Source organism: Sinocyclocheilus anshuiensis, unplaced genomic scaffold, assembly GCF_001515605.1.
Source record: "Sinocyclocheilus anshuiensis isolate Anshui unplaced genomic scaffold, SAMN03320099.WGS_v1.1 scaffold1030, whole genome shotgun sequence".
In the NCBI taxonomy this organism is placed as follows: domain Eukaryota; kingdom Metazoa; phylum Chordata; class Actinopteri; order Cypriniformes; family Cyprinidae; genus Sinocyclocheilus; species Sinocyclocheilus anshuiensis.
In genome coordinates, this window is record NW_015537967.1 from 166,839 (window position 1) to 182,544 (window position 15,706).

At 38.9% G+C, this 15,706-nt stretch overlaps 1 protein-coding gene and 1 pseudogene across 1 annotated transcript in view; one reads left to right on the top strand and one right to left on the bottom strand.

Moving 5' to 3' along the window:
• The window catches only part of LOC107668062 (uncharacterized), a 6,318-nt gene extending 669 nt beyond the window's left edge, over window positions 1–5,649 (bottom strand). Inside the window, exons 1-3 of the mRNA XM_016459827.1 lie at window positions 5,640–5,649; window positions 1,576–1,896; window positions 624–941 (exon numbers count right to left, since the gene is read on the bottom strand). Of these exons, the coding sequence (XP_016315313.1) occupies window positions 624–941; window positions 1,576–1,896; window positions 5,640–5,649 (649 nt within the window). The remainder of the gene's footprint in view (window positions 1–623; window positions 942–1,575; window positions 1,897–5,639) is intronic.
• Window positions 5,650–6,713: 1,064 nt separating this feature from the next.
• LOC107668069 (uncharacterized) overlaps window positions 6,714–15,706 on the top strand; it is a 15,901-nt pseudogene continuing 6,908 nt past the window's right edge.

A 15,706-nucleotide genomic window follows, 5' to 3' on the forward strand; every position in this document is an offset into this window, starting at 1 on the left:
GTATGGAGAACAGCGATAGATGGACGGACGCTGAAGTGCAGGCACTTGTAGCAAATGTAGCACTGCCAGTTGTCGTTGGAGATTCTTAGTCCTCCTTTCCGTTCTTTCAATCGCTTTACGTAGCCTATACGTCGACTTTCCATGTCCATTATTGTGAAACCCGCGAGACACAACAAAAACACAGCGTCCTTCATCCTCCTGTTGTTAATGTTGTTCTTCTTTGTTTCTGTTGTTGAACGCGGCACACAAATGATGACGCTGTCGACCGGCTTGTGTCACTTCTTAGTACATACTCTCGGTGCGAATGCAACCCTTTAAATGGTACTGGAAAATAGTTTGCGCAAAATCGTCCCAGTACTTTAGTACTGTACATTTAGTTCTGGAACTAAAGCGGTGCGAAAGGCCCTAGCGATGTAGATGAGGAAGAACCATTCAGAACGGCGTTAAAAACAATCTGATATAGATAGTTAACGGTTAATGTAAACTTGGGAATTAATAAGACATTTTCATTTTAGGGTTCTAAATAAGTATCTCATCCTATTTAACATGTAAACGATACACTACTTCTTTAGACCCACTTGAAAACTGTAATAAATTAAAAAAACAAGGTATAACCAACTCACCATAGACACTGAGAGTGAAAACCTTCTTCGTATGGTTGGTCTGTAGTTGATAAAATCCAGTGTGTTCAATTCTGGCATTTGTAAAGGTCAAAGATCCGGTTTCCTCATCGACCTGCAGTCTGTCTCTGAATCTCCCTTCAAGAACATCATCATATATAGTGATGCCGTTGGCCGTTTCCTTGATTTCAGCTATTAAATAGTTTCCAAACCTCCACTGAATCAGATCATTGTTGCTCATTTCAGTATCAGTGTGTAGAGTGACAGAGTTTCCCTCCATCACTGAAACTGACTTCATCTCATCCCTATCGCCAACCACACCTGCAGAACAAACAGAAACAGTGTTTGTCACAGATTAAAGGGGTCATATGATGCTTTTTTAAAGATCATTATTTTGTGTATTTGGTGTAACAGAATATGTTGACATGCTTTAATGTTCAAAAAACACATTATTTTTCAAATACTGTACATTATTGTAGGTCCTCTATGCCCCGCCTCTCTCAAACGCTTCGTTTTCTACAAAGTCCCTCCTTCCGACAAGCGCAGTCTGCTCTGATTGGCCAGCTGACCCAGTGCATTGTGATTGGCTGAACACCGCAAGCACTCGTCGGAAATGTAACGCCCCTTACCATAATCGCGAGCTTCATCTTTCAAAATAAATGTAAAGACAGAGCCCGAAAGGGGAAGAGAGTCGTGTGACAGACACAGTGATGAAGCTGGTATGTGTGTGAAGTACACAAGCCACGGTTAAGACAGCTGACTCCACTGTCACCCTGTCTCTCTCTCTCTCTCTCTCTCTCTCACACACACACACACACACACACACACACACACACACACACACACGATGCACAAAACTATTCCTTCATGATGGTAGTATTGAATTCACTAAAGTGAAGAATAATATCCCGAACAAACACATGGACACAACAGATGAAACTGATATTGAACTCGCCGTAGACTGTGAGAATGAAAAACTTCTTCATGGGGTTGGTCTGTAGTTCATAACGTCCAGCATGTTCAATTCTGGTGTTTGTGATGGTCAGACATCCGGTCTGACGATCCACCTTCATTCTGCCTCTGAATCGTCCATCAGAATCATCATTTACAGTCATGCTGCTGTCCACCACATTGATTTCAGCTATTAAAGTGTTTTCCGGTCCAAACCTCCACAGAATCCGATCATTATTTCTCATTTCTCTATCAGTGTGTAAAGTGACAGATTCTCCCTCCATCACTGAAACTGCCTTCAGCCCATATGTATCCCCAAACACGCCTGAAGAGCAAACAGAAACAGAATAAGAACTACTAATAACATACTAATGGTTCACTAATGTAAATGGTTTGAAGTTTACATTTGAAATACATCTTTGTGGTGATTTGGAATAAAACACTGAATTTAATTTGCGCTCCGAACATCATAAACAGAAAACACATTTTACTTCAGATGACAATAATGTCTCCAATGAAAACTAGTGCTGCTAGTATTTGAGCTTCAGTGTTGTTACATAAAATACATTTAGGGGGGAAAAATCCCTGAATCTGTTGCAGAACTCATAAAAATGTTTAAAACTCACCAACTAGACACCACAAGCACAAACAGAACCAAATCATTTTCAGTCAAATATGAACAGTTTGTCAAATATGAAAAGACAAACTCTTCAAAACAGGTTTAGTGATAAAATAAGAGATGTGTTGATGTTAGAGCTGGTGAGTAAAAAAGTGTGAAAACAACCACACATCTTTAAGATGTTGACGTGTGGCTTTTTATCTTTTTATCCCTCATATCACAAGATCTAAATGTTATCGCATTGAGTTCCTGCAAGGCCACAACTTCCTTTATATCAGCGGTTCTTAATTCCGCGCCATGTGCCCCACAGCTCTGCAAATTTAGCAGTTTTTCTTATCTAACTCCTCTGATTCAGACCATCAGCTCTGTAGAAAAGAGCTGCATGAACTGAACTGAGTGTAACAGATAAAAGAAATACGACAAATATGCAGAGCCTGGACAGGAATTGAGAACCAAGGTAAAAGTTGTATAAATGCAAAATAATTCAATGTAAGGTTTGACTTGAGCTGTAGAATAAGTCACAGCAGTGAAAATTCACACAATTCACCACAGGACACCTGGCCACTTCATGCATTTTCTCTGATCGGATAACTATCGGATTGTGAAAAGACCAGGAGTAAATGCCCTCCGAAACGCTTTCGAGACGGATTTAAATCTAATCGCTCAAACCATTTCAAGAGGTGTGGTCTGGGCTGCATTCCAGATGAAACTGGACAAGTGTGAATGCATCTGGTTGTTGAAACCACATATGCAAATTTTACTCTTCCCAAATTATTAAAATAATAAACGTGTGAGAGCGTTTCATAGGCTATATGGCATGTTATAGTAAGATATGACAGCGCTAATGCAACACGCATCGCCGCGGATGAGTAGCTGAGTATCTCCCCAGCTAACAAAAAAGGTCCCCAGGACGTCCCCTAAATGGCCTCTGCGAACGTCCCCCGGACGTCAGCGTGTAGGGTCCCCTTGACGTCGAGCGGACGTCCGCGAAGGACGTTCACAGGACGTGCAGCGGCCATTCGGGACGTTTAGGGGACTTTGGCTTTAAAGGGATACTCCACCCCAAAATGAACATTTAAATTGACATTAGTCATTCCAAACCCGTAAAAGCTTCGTTCATCTTCGGAACACGATTTAAGATATTTTGGATGAAAACCGGGAGGCTTGTGACTGTCCCATTGACTGCCAAGTAAATTACACTGTCAAGGTCCAGAAAAGTATGAAAAGCATCGTCAGAATAGTCCAGCTGCCATCAGTGGTTCAACCGTAACGTTATGAAGTGATGAGAATACTTTTTGTACGCAAAGAAAACAAAAATAACGACTTAACACAACAATTAGTCTCCTCCATGTCTCTCCGCGTCACCGTAGCGCCATTTTGGAGAATATGAGCTGAACGCAGGCAGCTTACGCTCTTCTGTGTCAGCCGCACCACAAGGATACGTTTTCTACGTGTATTTACGCTTTGATTTGAACGAAACAGCACATCTATGCAGCGCTGTTGATTTGAAAGAAAACAGCGCATCCGTGTATGAAAGACTGTATGTGTCTTTCATACTTTTCTGGAACTTGACAGTGTAATTTACTTGGCAGAAATGGGACAGTCACAAGCCTCCCTGTTTTCATCCAAAATATCTTAAATTGTGTTCCGAAGACGAACGAAGCTTTTACGGGTTTGGAACGATATGGGGGTAAGTGATTAATGACAACATTTTCATTTTGGGGTGGAGTAACCCTTTAAGTCCTCTGAATGTCATTTTATTTTACTTCTAGGCTAATCAAAGACCCATCAGACACGTTGTATGGAGCAAAATATGTTTATTTTAATTGAACAATTGTAAAGTTGCGGTGCTCTTTCCGTGTGTGTGTGTGTGTGTGTGTGTGTGTGTGTGTGTGTGTGCGTCTCTGGTTGTCAGCTGTGGTTTGGGTACTACAACGTAAACATGGTTTATGAGGACACTTTCTGTGTCATATTAGCACATTTTTCGATGACTCATGTGTTAAACGTTTTTCTATTGAAAACCTATCTTTGGCATTGGCTATTACAGTGTCGCAAACTTCATATGCGATCTGTTGTAAATTGGGTGCACACTTTTGTTTAGGCTGAGCATCCACGCCAGTATATTTTGCGCACAGAGATGGAATATCATCGCAGATTTTGCCTATGGAATCCACAAAACTTCTTGTAACTCTGTGTGCCTCTACTGCGTCAATTCCTCGCATTTGAAGCTGTGCATAAAGGATGCCAACACGGGGCATAATTAAATGAAACAGATCCAAAAAGAAGAGAAATCCGTGATCAGAAAGCATTCGACAGAAACCTTTAGCCTCCCTAACAATGACTGAATCAAAGCCTCGAGATGACTGGATAGATTCAAAACATTCCAGTAGAATGGCTTGATTTTCATAAACTGTACTGACAGCACGGCTGCTAAAATTCCAACGTGTCTGAGATGACCGTGGTAGCCGTTTCCCTACTATTTCATCCAAAACTGCTGTTCTTTTTGGGGATCTCGAAAAAACGATGGAAAAACCACCAAGATCAGAGAAGAAACATTGGACAGGTGCCATACCGGAAACAGCTTGCTTCATTATCAGATTTAATTGGTGTGCATGGCAATGCACAAAATGTGCATTCGTGTAAACGTCCTGTAATTTCCTACGCACTCCTCCAGATGCTCCTCTCATCACATTAGCCCCATCAAATGTTTGTGCAATAAGTCTCCCCTTGTCAAATTCACTGTCAGGAGAGCTAACTACACGCAACTGCTCTAACAGCACCTTGGAGATTTTTAATTGGGAAACACTGGGAAGAAGTGGAGGGAAGCGGGTAAAATCCACGGAATATGAGAAAAAAAATGTATTGTTGTGCCTTTGGATGTCAGAATCGGAATGCAAATAATTTTTACCAGATATAAGCCTGGAATTTAAAGAAAAAATCTGAATTTTGAAATGTAAACTCAAAATTTCCTTTTTTATTCCATGGCTTGCATAGACTGCTACGTTAAAACCATAGACTGTATAAAAACATGGATGTAGTGTCCGTGACGTCACCCGTAGATTTCCGAAGAAGCGTCATTGCACAGGTAAGATGAGCTTTGCTAGATTCGTGTTTTTTAGCCTTTTCAGAGAAGTGTTTTACATCGCACACACCCCTACGCTACTCCACACATCGCTCTGTCCCCGTTAAAGAAGAACGGACAAGCAAGTATGGGAAACAGAAAACGTCATTTCGTTTAGCACAGCCAGACAGCCAAGACTTCTTCTCATACCACGACTTGGAAAATGTTCTATTGAATGACCTACCATTGTACTTTGTTTGCTGTACAATTTTTATATCTGGTTTGTCGGGGCCAAGTTGTTTGATCGCTAATTTCTCACTTACTGACAGTGTCTCAAACGAATTCTGTAACAGAAACTCGACACTATTACACGCAGGATGGTCTGTACCACTCGCCATCTTCACGGTCTGATGCATTTGGTTAACTGACACAGACTTATATACACTTGCTGATGCGGATTGATATAATATTGTCCGGAACTACGTTTACATAATGTAAAAGCAAGCGGGGTAGTCTGCCCATATGGCTCTAAATTAGAGCGCGCTGCATTTCCATTTTTCACCACAAATTTATATTGAGAAAATGTGTGGCGCTGTTGAGCTCGGGAGGCCCCGCTTAGTACAGTCATTAATATACATCCAACCTGTCAACCGAAGCAATGCGCTAAATTTCAACATATCCATCTCACTTTATGACTTAAAACAGTCTAGAAACTCCGAAAATATTTTTGGAATGATGAACATTTTCGAGTTAACAGTTTAGGACTGGTTCAGTTTATATAGAGTTCTATGTTTTCAAGTGGCTGAATATTTTGGCTATTCAGACGAGACGCACCTGGTATAAATACCTTTTAGACAGACGAAAGCGAAAACTCAAGGCGGCATCTGAGAAAATCACCAGAGCTGCGTCCGAATTCATAGTATTCGAAAAACAGTAGGCGAGAAGTACCCGGATGACCTACTACTTCCGCCCGAATTCCGTAGCATGCATACGATGGACACTTTACTATCCCATGAGGCCACGGGAGAGGAGGCGTCATATTCGAAAATGGCAGAAGGCGGCGACACGGCTCTTTTCAAGTGTAAGTACCTCAGGGAAAAACATTGTTCATTGTGGTTAAATTGCACTTGTTTAACATGATCTAAGTGAACGGCTGACTTATTGAAAGTTTAAACATTGTAAATCGATGAGATGATTTCGTGAATCGGCTGTAAAAAGATGTTTAATCGCTGATGAAAGTGGTAAGAATTACGTGAAACATTGCTGATGTTCGCGCAGTAGTGAGGGCTCTTTAAATTTTGGCGCTGTTGTGAAGACGCATGTCACATCACTGTTTGCAAACACTGAAATTGGTCTATTAACTTCGAGAGAATGTGCCTATTTTTATCCACTTCCTTATTGTGGTTTCGCACACCAACACCATAGCTCTCATCTAACTGTTGCTATATAAGCTTGTCCAAGCATGGCTAGCGTCATTGCACAGGTAAGATGAGCTTTGCTAGATTCGTGTTTTTTAGCCTTTTCAGAGAAGTGTTTTACATCGCACACACCCCTACGCTACTCCACACATCACTACGCAGCTGAGCGTTGCCATAGATACATGCTGCGTGCCCTAAAGTCATGTCACTCGATCATGTGCTCATTTGATCGACACTTGCTTGTGTGGTTATTTACACTTTTTTATTCAATTTTTTTTTGAGCTGCACATGGTATAGCAGTCTTAAATGCATTAACTAAAATAATTATTTTACCTAAATAACTTTTCTTGTCGACTTACCAACAGTTTGATATGTAAATGGGTAGAATTAATTTATTTGTCTTACCTGTTATTTTCCACTTTCTTTTCCAATTCTTCATGTTTTCCTTGGCTGCATTCATCGCTCTATAACATAGAGCTCCTAGGATTCAACCTTATTTTCTTCATGCATGGGGAATATTTTCATGCTATTTTAATTTTCAATATTCATTTTCATATTTTAATTTTCAATATTAAATTTTTCATGCTTGGGGATTTTTTTTTAATACAGCTGTATATAGAGTAAATAATGCACAAACCTGTACATAAATCTTCTGTTCCAGTTTCATACACATTATTATTATTTATTGTTAAGTCTTGCTTATTTAAATGTTCTGTTCTCATGTCAGATGTATATATGTATGTATGTATGCATGTAGCTATGTACCAAGAGCTCCTTAAAAAAACTAATTCCTTGTGTGTTTGCGCACACTTGGCGAATAAAAGCTCATTCTGATTCTGAATACATAGGCCTAATTGTAGCCTATGTTTAAAGGGGTCATATGATGCGATTTCAATTTTTCTTTCTCTTTGGAGTGTTACAAGCTCTTGGTGCATAAAGAAGATCTGTAAAGTTGCAAAGACTAAAGTCTCAAATCCAAAGAGATATTCTTTATAAAAGTTAAGAGTTAACCACACCTACCTAAAACGGCTCGTTCTAACACGCCCTCACATATCTACCTCACTATGTGGGAAGATTTGCATAACGCCGCCCAAATGTTCACGCAAAGAAAGAAGGCGTAACTTTTATTCTTTTTTATATTTAAAGAATTTGCCACTGACGATTCAGTTTTGAGCAGTGTAGAGTAGCGCTTGTAGTTTGTCATTTCTTCGATCACAAATGCAGACGGTTTGCAAATGCATGGTTTTATGTTTATGCGGCGCAATACAAAACGCAACGCGTAAAAAGACAGTATAAGTCATTATAATCCGTAATTATGTCCCCACTGGATGCAACAAATGCCTCGTTTATAATGGGTTTTAATGTTTTTGTCTCGTCGCTCCGGCCGGGACACGGCATCACAGTATGTGAGGGGCGTAACATTTCCGTCTCACGCTTGAGGTATTCGGCCAATCACAACGCACTGGATAGCTGGCAAATCAGAGCACACCTCGCTTTTCAGACCGATGAGCTTCGTAAAAATCTACGCGTTTCAGAAAGGCGGGGCATAGAGGAGAAACAATAGTATACAGTATGTGGAAAATAATGTGTTTTTTTAAGCTTAAACCACATAAACACATTTCATTACACCAAATACACAAAATAATGTGATTTTTAGCAGCATCATACGACCCCTTTAATTATATTATTGAAGAGTATCATGTTTTTGATGTTTAAATGATAGCCTAACTGCTGAAAACAGACTCGTGATTTGATGACATCTTTAATTACAGAAGTTACTCCTATATACTTTTTTCCAGAAATGAAAGTTAATCATTTTTAACATTAACTTTATTTTACAATGAATCTTGTACTATAGTAAAAAATAAATAAAAGAATAATTTTATCAATCTGCAAAACCAAACAAAACAAAAATAATAATATAATAAAATAAGAAAAATATCGAAACTCTTTGGTCAGTTTTGAGCGAGATGCTAACGGTCTAATCAGATTAAATTATCTATGCTAAGCTACAGCTAAAAGTGCTACCGCCAGACCCGGAGAACGGCTGAATGGATTTGAAAACGGTAAAACTCCACTGTTTAACTCTAGGGGAGTTGGAAAATGAGCCTATTTTAAAAAATAGTGGCGTGTTCCTTTAAAGGTTTCCTCGAATATATATATAGTATCCAGTTATTCATATATTTACAGTGATTTGAATTAAGTGGCATACTCAAAATTCTTGCAAATCAAGAAATGATTAAAGAACAAATGAGATCTTAAAAAATTATCTACTACTGAGGACAGACCAACAATAAATTCAGACTGTTTCCCAATTTCCAGTCTCCCACAACTCCGCGTTATTGTGGGGCAGCAGGAGGACTACAAGAAAAAAGATAACTCAAATTGATTAACTTAGAGAAAGTGAATTCATATTTTGCTCATTGTGAATTATACTGTGAATTTTTAGGTTAAATGCTGGAAATATGAAAAATAAAACTAAGCAACCCCGTGGATCTGAAATAAAAATGACAATACGGAGAAATGCCACAAATTCTGCAATTTGTCTTAAAAAGTCTTTAAATATGGAAACATATCTAGGTTTTCTGGGCCCCCTGTACTGCATTGGTCCTTCAGTAGAAATTGTGGGGGCCTTGGGGGAGATCATTATGGCCCCCTGTACTAATGACACCCCTGCACTCAAGATTGTGTAAGATCTTACAGATAATATTGAATATGATTTTGTTTGACATGCATTTCTGTCCAGTTACTTTTGAAGCCATTTGAACAGTGGTCTCTAGTTAAAAGAGCTACAACTCCCACACAGTTTCTTTCTATTCTACTCAAAGCTGAGATTTGATTCTGACTTAATTTTTACAGATAAACATAACTACTTTTTTTTTTGAAGGATAAACACCTGAGACTTGAGGGCAAGCACAACAACAGAAAAAGTGTTCTCACAGTGGCCCGTCAGATCAACCCTCCACAATTTACTAGTTTGCAGAAGCACTTCTAATGGGTGAGACTTGAATTTCTCATGTCATATATGAGGCCAGTGTTGCTCACATGCAGTACATGAAGACATAGGTTAATAAGAAAATAGTTTGAAGAATATTGCTAACTGTAGCTGGTCCCCATTGATGCCTTTGAAAAACAGTGTAAGCATTCTTTAAAATAGCTTTCTTTTTTTTTACATTCCACAAAAGTAAGAAAATCATACAGGTTTGAAATGAGTAAATGATGACAGAATTTTACTTTAATTTGAGGCATAAATTAAGCTGTTTTGTTTGTTTCGGTGCATCTTAAATGTCCAACTGCTGTGCCAAGCTGAAAGTTGGTTACTAAAAGAACTGTGTGAAGAGTTTTGAAGAAGAGACCCGAGCATTAATTAAAAAATTAAAAATAATAAATAATGGTCTTAGTAAGATCAGGAAATAGGATTTTAATTTGTTGTATGATGATGAAGTAATTTTTTTTAATAATTGGGAGAAGTGAATGGACAATATGTATTTTAAGGCAAAAACTAGCTTATACACAGATTTTTATAGATCGCTATGTCATTGTACCACATGGTGCAACAATGGTATTCACATTTATATCACATTTTAAACACACTTATCTTATTTTAACCAAAACATCAAGTGCCTCTAAAAATAATAAACTCAAAAATTAAAATCAATAAAGAGTAAAACTAGAGTTGAAAGTACACACACACACGTGTACCGACAGAATCGATTCTTTACAATACAGGATATCTTTAAATGTTTAATAGATAATTTATAAATGCTTCTAGGAAGGAATTTTTGTGAATCAGTATGTAGGTAAAACTTTATGGACTGTCTAAAATAGCCCGCCTTGTTGGCAGAGGCTTTTTACACTAACTCAGCCCACCAATGTGTGGTTGGACTAGACAACATTTTTAAGTTTAATATTTATTGAAAACAATAAAACCATAAAGTCTCCTCATCTCTAATAAAGTCTTCAAATCCGTTTGGTTATAGCCCATTTCAGATTATCAGAACCAGAGCGTGTCAATGAAGACCCTTACGAAAAAGAAGTTTATTCAAGTGTGCCATTAGTATACTTCTTTTAAACTAAAAATAGGAAAGTATTTGGTAAAGGGAGTGATGCAATATTCGTTAAGTCTGGAGATACATTACCTGGTCTCAGGTACAACATTTATAAAGATATGATTATAGTATAGCATCTCATGTTATGATTTATTTTTACAGGTGTAGGAAATAATGATGAAGTGCTTTTTGAAATGATAAAAAAATAGTTGATTTGTTGAATACAGTAATTTAAATGATTAACTTCAATTATCTATGATCAAGACCTGTGTGTGTGTGTGTGTTCACAGCCATTAAAGCTGGCCATGCACTGCCCCTCATAAACACCATCTGACTTTACACATAGTAATCTAGATGGCATCTTTTTATTTGTTTTTATTTGTTTTTATTGTTATATTTGAAGAAAGCAAAATTAAACATCAGATGGAACACAAAATGAAACACATAACACAAAAATAAAAAGGGGGAGAGTTACAGTTCTTTAATTGTGGGTACATCTCGTCCGTGAAGTATATTTTTCATATATTTTCATCAATATAAATCCCCAATGCTTAATTTTCTAGTACAAAATTATATTGTTCCCAATCACAGTACTATATGTTGAAAAAGTCATATCTTTTGTTCAAAAATGATGTTCATATCACATACAACCCTGGTATTCAGCTGTCCGATTTTGTAAAACTGCTCATTCTACTCTGCGTTTAAGCATGAAAATTACCTCAAATATTAATTAATTTCATAGCTTTGCCTTCAGTTAGATTAGGTAATCAAAACATTTTGGGTGTGCTCTTCAAAAATAATAAGTATTTATTGTGCTATAACTTGTTTTATTTGTGTCCGAAAAACTATTGTCAACTAATGGTGTGTTCACACCAGACGCGAAGCGAATATGCGCATCGCGTCACTCGCTCTAGATTACTCGCGGGATGTTTTCCGTGTCACTCGCGCGAATAAAAACCGCGATCAACCATGGTGGAGATAACTACAATCACTGTTTTGTACCTGTTGTCAAAAAGTCCCAGATGCAATGGAAAGCCAAACGCCGACGTGTCTGGTTTCACAGCACCATCCAGAGGAGGATGAATAATGCTAGGATCCTGTATTAATGTGTGTGTTACATTTTACTACTGTATACAGTGATATTACTATAATTTTTATTATTGATAGCAGCATCTCTGTAGCCATGCAACAAAATAAAATACAACTACCACTACAACTGATTTTAATTGTTTTCTATCTCCTGACCTATATAATAACAGACGGCTGCAATAATGCTCTCTTCTATTGTCTGATTCAACTGGACGTGTCAAGAAACTCTTCGCTGATTGGCTTGCGCGAGAACGCGTCATGCGAATTTTCCGCTCGAGTTGAAATTTTTGAACTTGCGCGGAAGACGCGATTGAGGCGAATATTGTGCGTTCGCGGCAAACGCGTCACGCATTTCGCGTCGCCTGGCGCGAATTCGCCTCTATTCGCGTCTTTGCGTTGACTTTGTATGTAATCTACTCGCGTGAATAATTACATTCGCGCCTGGTGTAAACACACTGTTAGTTACCCACTAGAAAACCCCCCTTCAAAAAGGAATGGTTTTCCCTTTCTCCATGTTGAGTATAGGCCCAAAACACTAAAAAATGTCAACTAAGTTACCTGTCAACTGTGTTACCCAGTAAAGGTAACATAGTGGACAGTAGCAAACAAAAATGGAATTTTATGCACATATTCCTACAGATCACCTTTATTTATATAGTACTTTATACAATATAGATTGTTTCAAAGCAGCTTTACAGTGATAAACAAGCACATAATGATTCAGTGATGCAACAGAGATCAATAATAATAATAAAAAGCTATAAGTGTCATTGTTCGGTTAAGGTCAGTTTGCTGTTTAGTTCTGTTCTGTTCGGCGAGATTCTGATCCTGTGACGAGGAAGGCTTTTTTTGTGAAAGGGCCGTCAGAAATGGAGAGTTTTAAGAGAGCAATGGAAAGTCAAGGTAGTAGCAGATCTGACAGAAAGAGAGAAGCATAGAAAATGTTCTTACAGGAGGAAAGTCAAGCAGCAGAGCAGAATAAGGAAGAAGCAGGCCAAGTCTATTGTTACTCCACGACAAATTCCTGGAGACAAAGTTTACCTCGTGAGAGAGCACCAAGAGAAGTGACAGGCATACAACGAAACTTCCCTCAGAAAGGGTCATGTCCTTTATGTGGACAACTGGTACAGCAGTCCCACACTTTTCCATCACCTCCTGTCTCTTGGCACTGGGGCCTGTGGGACTGTGCATGTAAACAGGAAAAGTATGCCAACATTCACTTGTAAAATGACAAAGGGAGAGGTAGAATTCGGAGGAAATGGATCACAGTTGGCAGTCAAATGGCACGACAAGAGGGATGTCCATGTCCTTACCACAGTCCACCCAACAGGAATGGCAGCCACAGGGAAGTTCGATCACATCACTGGGCAACCAAAGATGAAGCCAGTGTGTGTGCTAGAGTACAACAAAAAAGATGGGGGCAGGTGACAAACCTGACATGATGACTGGTTTTATTGAGTGCACCACAAAAACCACTAAGTGGTACAAGAAGGGTTTTTTTTCACCTACTTGACATGGTTGTACTAAACAGCCAAATAGCGTACTGGCAACTTACTGGTTGGAAATTGACACAAATCATCTAAGAATGACGATAAACAAGATAAAATTGATTAAAATTTAAATTAATGTAAACTAAACTGTAATTAACTCTTAAATGCATACCTCAGGTCTTTAGCGACCCGGGACATCATTCACTACCCTCTCCCTCCTTAATTTTTTAAAGTTAGGGCCCGTATTTATCAAGCTTCTCAAAGTGCCATTTTAGTCTTAAAGGGGTCATATGATGCGATTTCAAGTTTTCCTTTCTCTTTGGAGTGTTACAAGCTGATTGTGCATAGATAAGATCCCTGAAGTTGCAAAGATTAAAGTCTCAAAACCAAAGAGATATTCTTTATCAAAGTTAAGACTCTGCCACGCCCCCCCAAAACGGCTCGTTCTAACATGCCCCCACATATCTACCTCACTATGTGGAAATATTTGCATAATGCGCCCAAATGTGCACGCAAAGAAAGAAGGCGTGGTTTCAGTAACCGCAGTTAGTGTTGAAGCAGCCATGTCAGGGAGACGCTGTGTGTTTCTAGACGAAAAAGCAAGTTATCAAATTTCTTAAAGCTAAGAATCACTCTTACCCTCCCAGTTATTTAAGACAGTCTCCGTCATCCGCTGGACACCACTCTCTCGTGAATGCGCGTACGTCAGTTAGCGGAAGCTAGAGATTAAGGTTTATTAAGTTGTAAATATGGATATTTTTCTTACACAAACGCATCGCTTCGCTTCAGAAGACCTTTATTCATCCCCAGAGCTGTGAAAATAGTGGAGTTTTCCTTTAAAGGTAAGCCCTCGGTTCCTAACAAAGTCTCTGATGTTTTGAACTGTCCTGTTTTGTAGGACTGGATGCTCACACCTTTTGCAGACCTCACATTCTCTCATTGACGCCAGGTGACCTTTACTGGCGTGAGATCTGAAGTGTCGCATCACAGCGTTCACCTCTGCTTTTGTCCATGGTCTTCTTTTGGGTGTCTGCTTTCCTCTGCTAGAGACTGAAAACAAATAAGATGATAAATTGTTAGCATCACTACCATTTTTAAGTGACGTGCCTTTTAACCTGAACTGGTTCCCTGGCTGAACTAATACAAAGATTTGTTTCTTTAAGTAATGTTTACTCAAATTGAGCACGACTGTGTTTGTATTTAAGAACAGGTAAACCACACGAGCGACAGCGGCCGTTGGCGACCGGATGGGGCATGTCCAGCGATGCGACAAAGTTTGGAATCCTTCAACTTTATGCAAATGAAGAGCGACTTTTGGGAGCGACAGCCAATAGGAAAGAAGACGGTAGAGCTCATGTGATTGTTCTCCTCTCAGCGCCGTAGATAAACAAACGCAATGGAAGAAAGTAGGCTGTTTCTCATTCATTTTTGTTTGTATGTACGGATTTAATATAGATTTAGATTATATTTAGTCTTTTGCCTCCAAAATGTTTGTACTTAGCGGCAAGAAACCTGATTCGCTGTCAAGGCAACCAGTATTGAGAACGCCCACTAGCAACCACAAAAGTCGCTGCTAGTGTGAACGGGCTTAAGGGACGGGTTAGTCTCCAAAGCAGAAGCCCGCTTCTTTGGACCCTGGAAATCAGACAAAAAATTCTTACGTATATAAATATATACATATGCATAGATAAACAGGTCAATATACTGTATAGATGTATATATGAAGAGTTTGGTTCCAAAACGCGATAAACGCCATTTTGTGATCGTTCTCCTCTCAGCGCCGTAGATAAACAAACTTTTTGTACAAACTGTTTGTACTTAGTGGCAAGAAACCTGATTCGCTGTCAAGGCAACCAGTATTGAGAACGCCCACTAGCAACCACAAAAGTCGCTGCTAGTGTGAACGGGCTTAAGGGACGGGTTAGTCTCCAAAGCAGAAGCCCGCTTCTTTGGACCCTGGAAATCAGACAAAAAATTCTTACGTATATAAATATATACATATGCATAGATAAACAGGTCAATATACTGTATAGATGTATATATGAAGAGTTTGGTTCCAAAACGCGATAAACGCCATTTTTGAAAAAATTGAGTTAACGCCAAAATCAGTATTGTATCTGGTCGGTATTGAAAAGTCAGTTTTTAATTTTACGCAAAATGCGATATCCGCCGAGTTATTCTGTCGTGTTTTCTCCTTTTTTTTCCAAACCACGACAAACGCCAGTCTCCCTTTTCTGCAGAATGTGATATATCCGCTCAACCAATCACAGCGCACCATTCCACGCACTCTAGACAGTAATGGCGGCGCTTTGAATACACCCGGCACCCTAGTTTTCCTCATCTATTTTGTACTTTGTGATCAACAAACAAACAAAAAAATTAAGGCTGCACGATAAATCACATGTGATT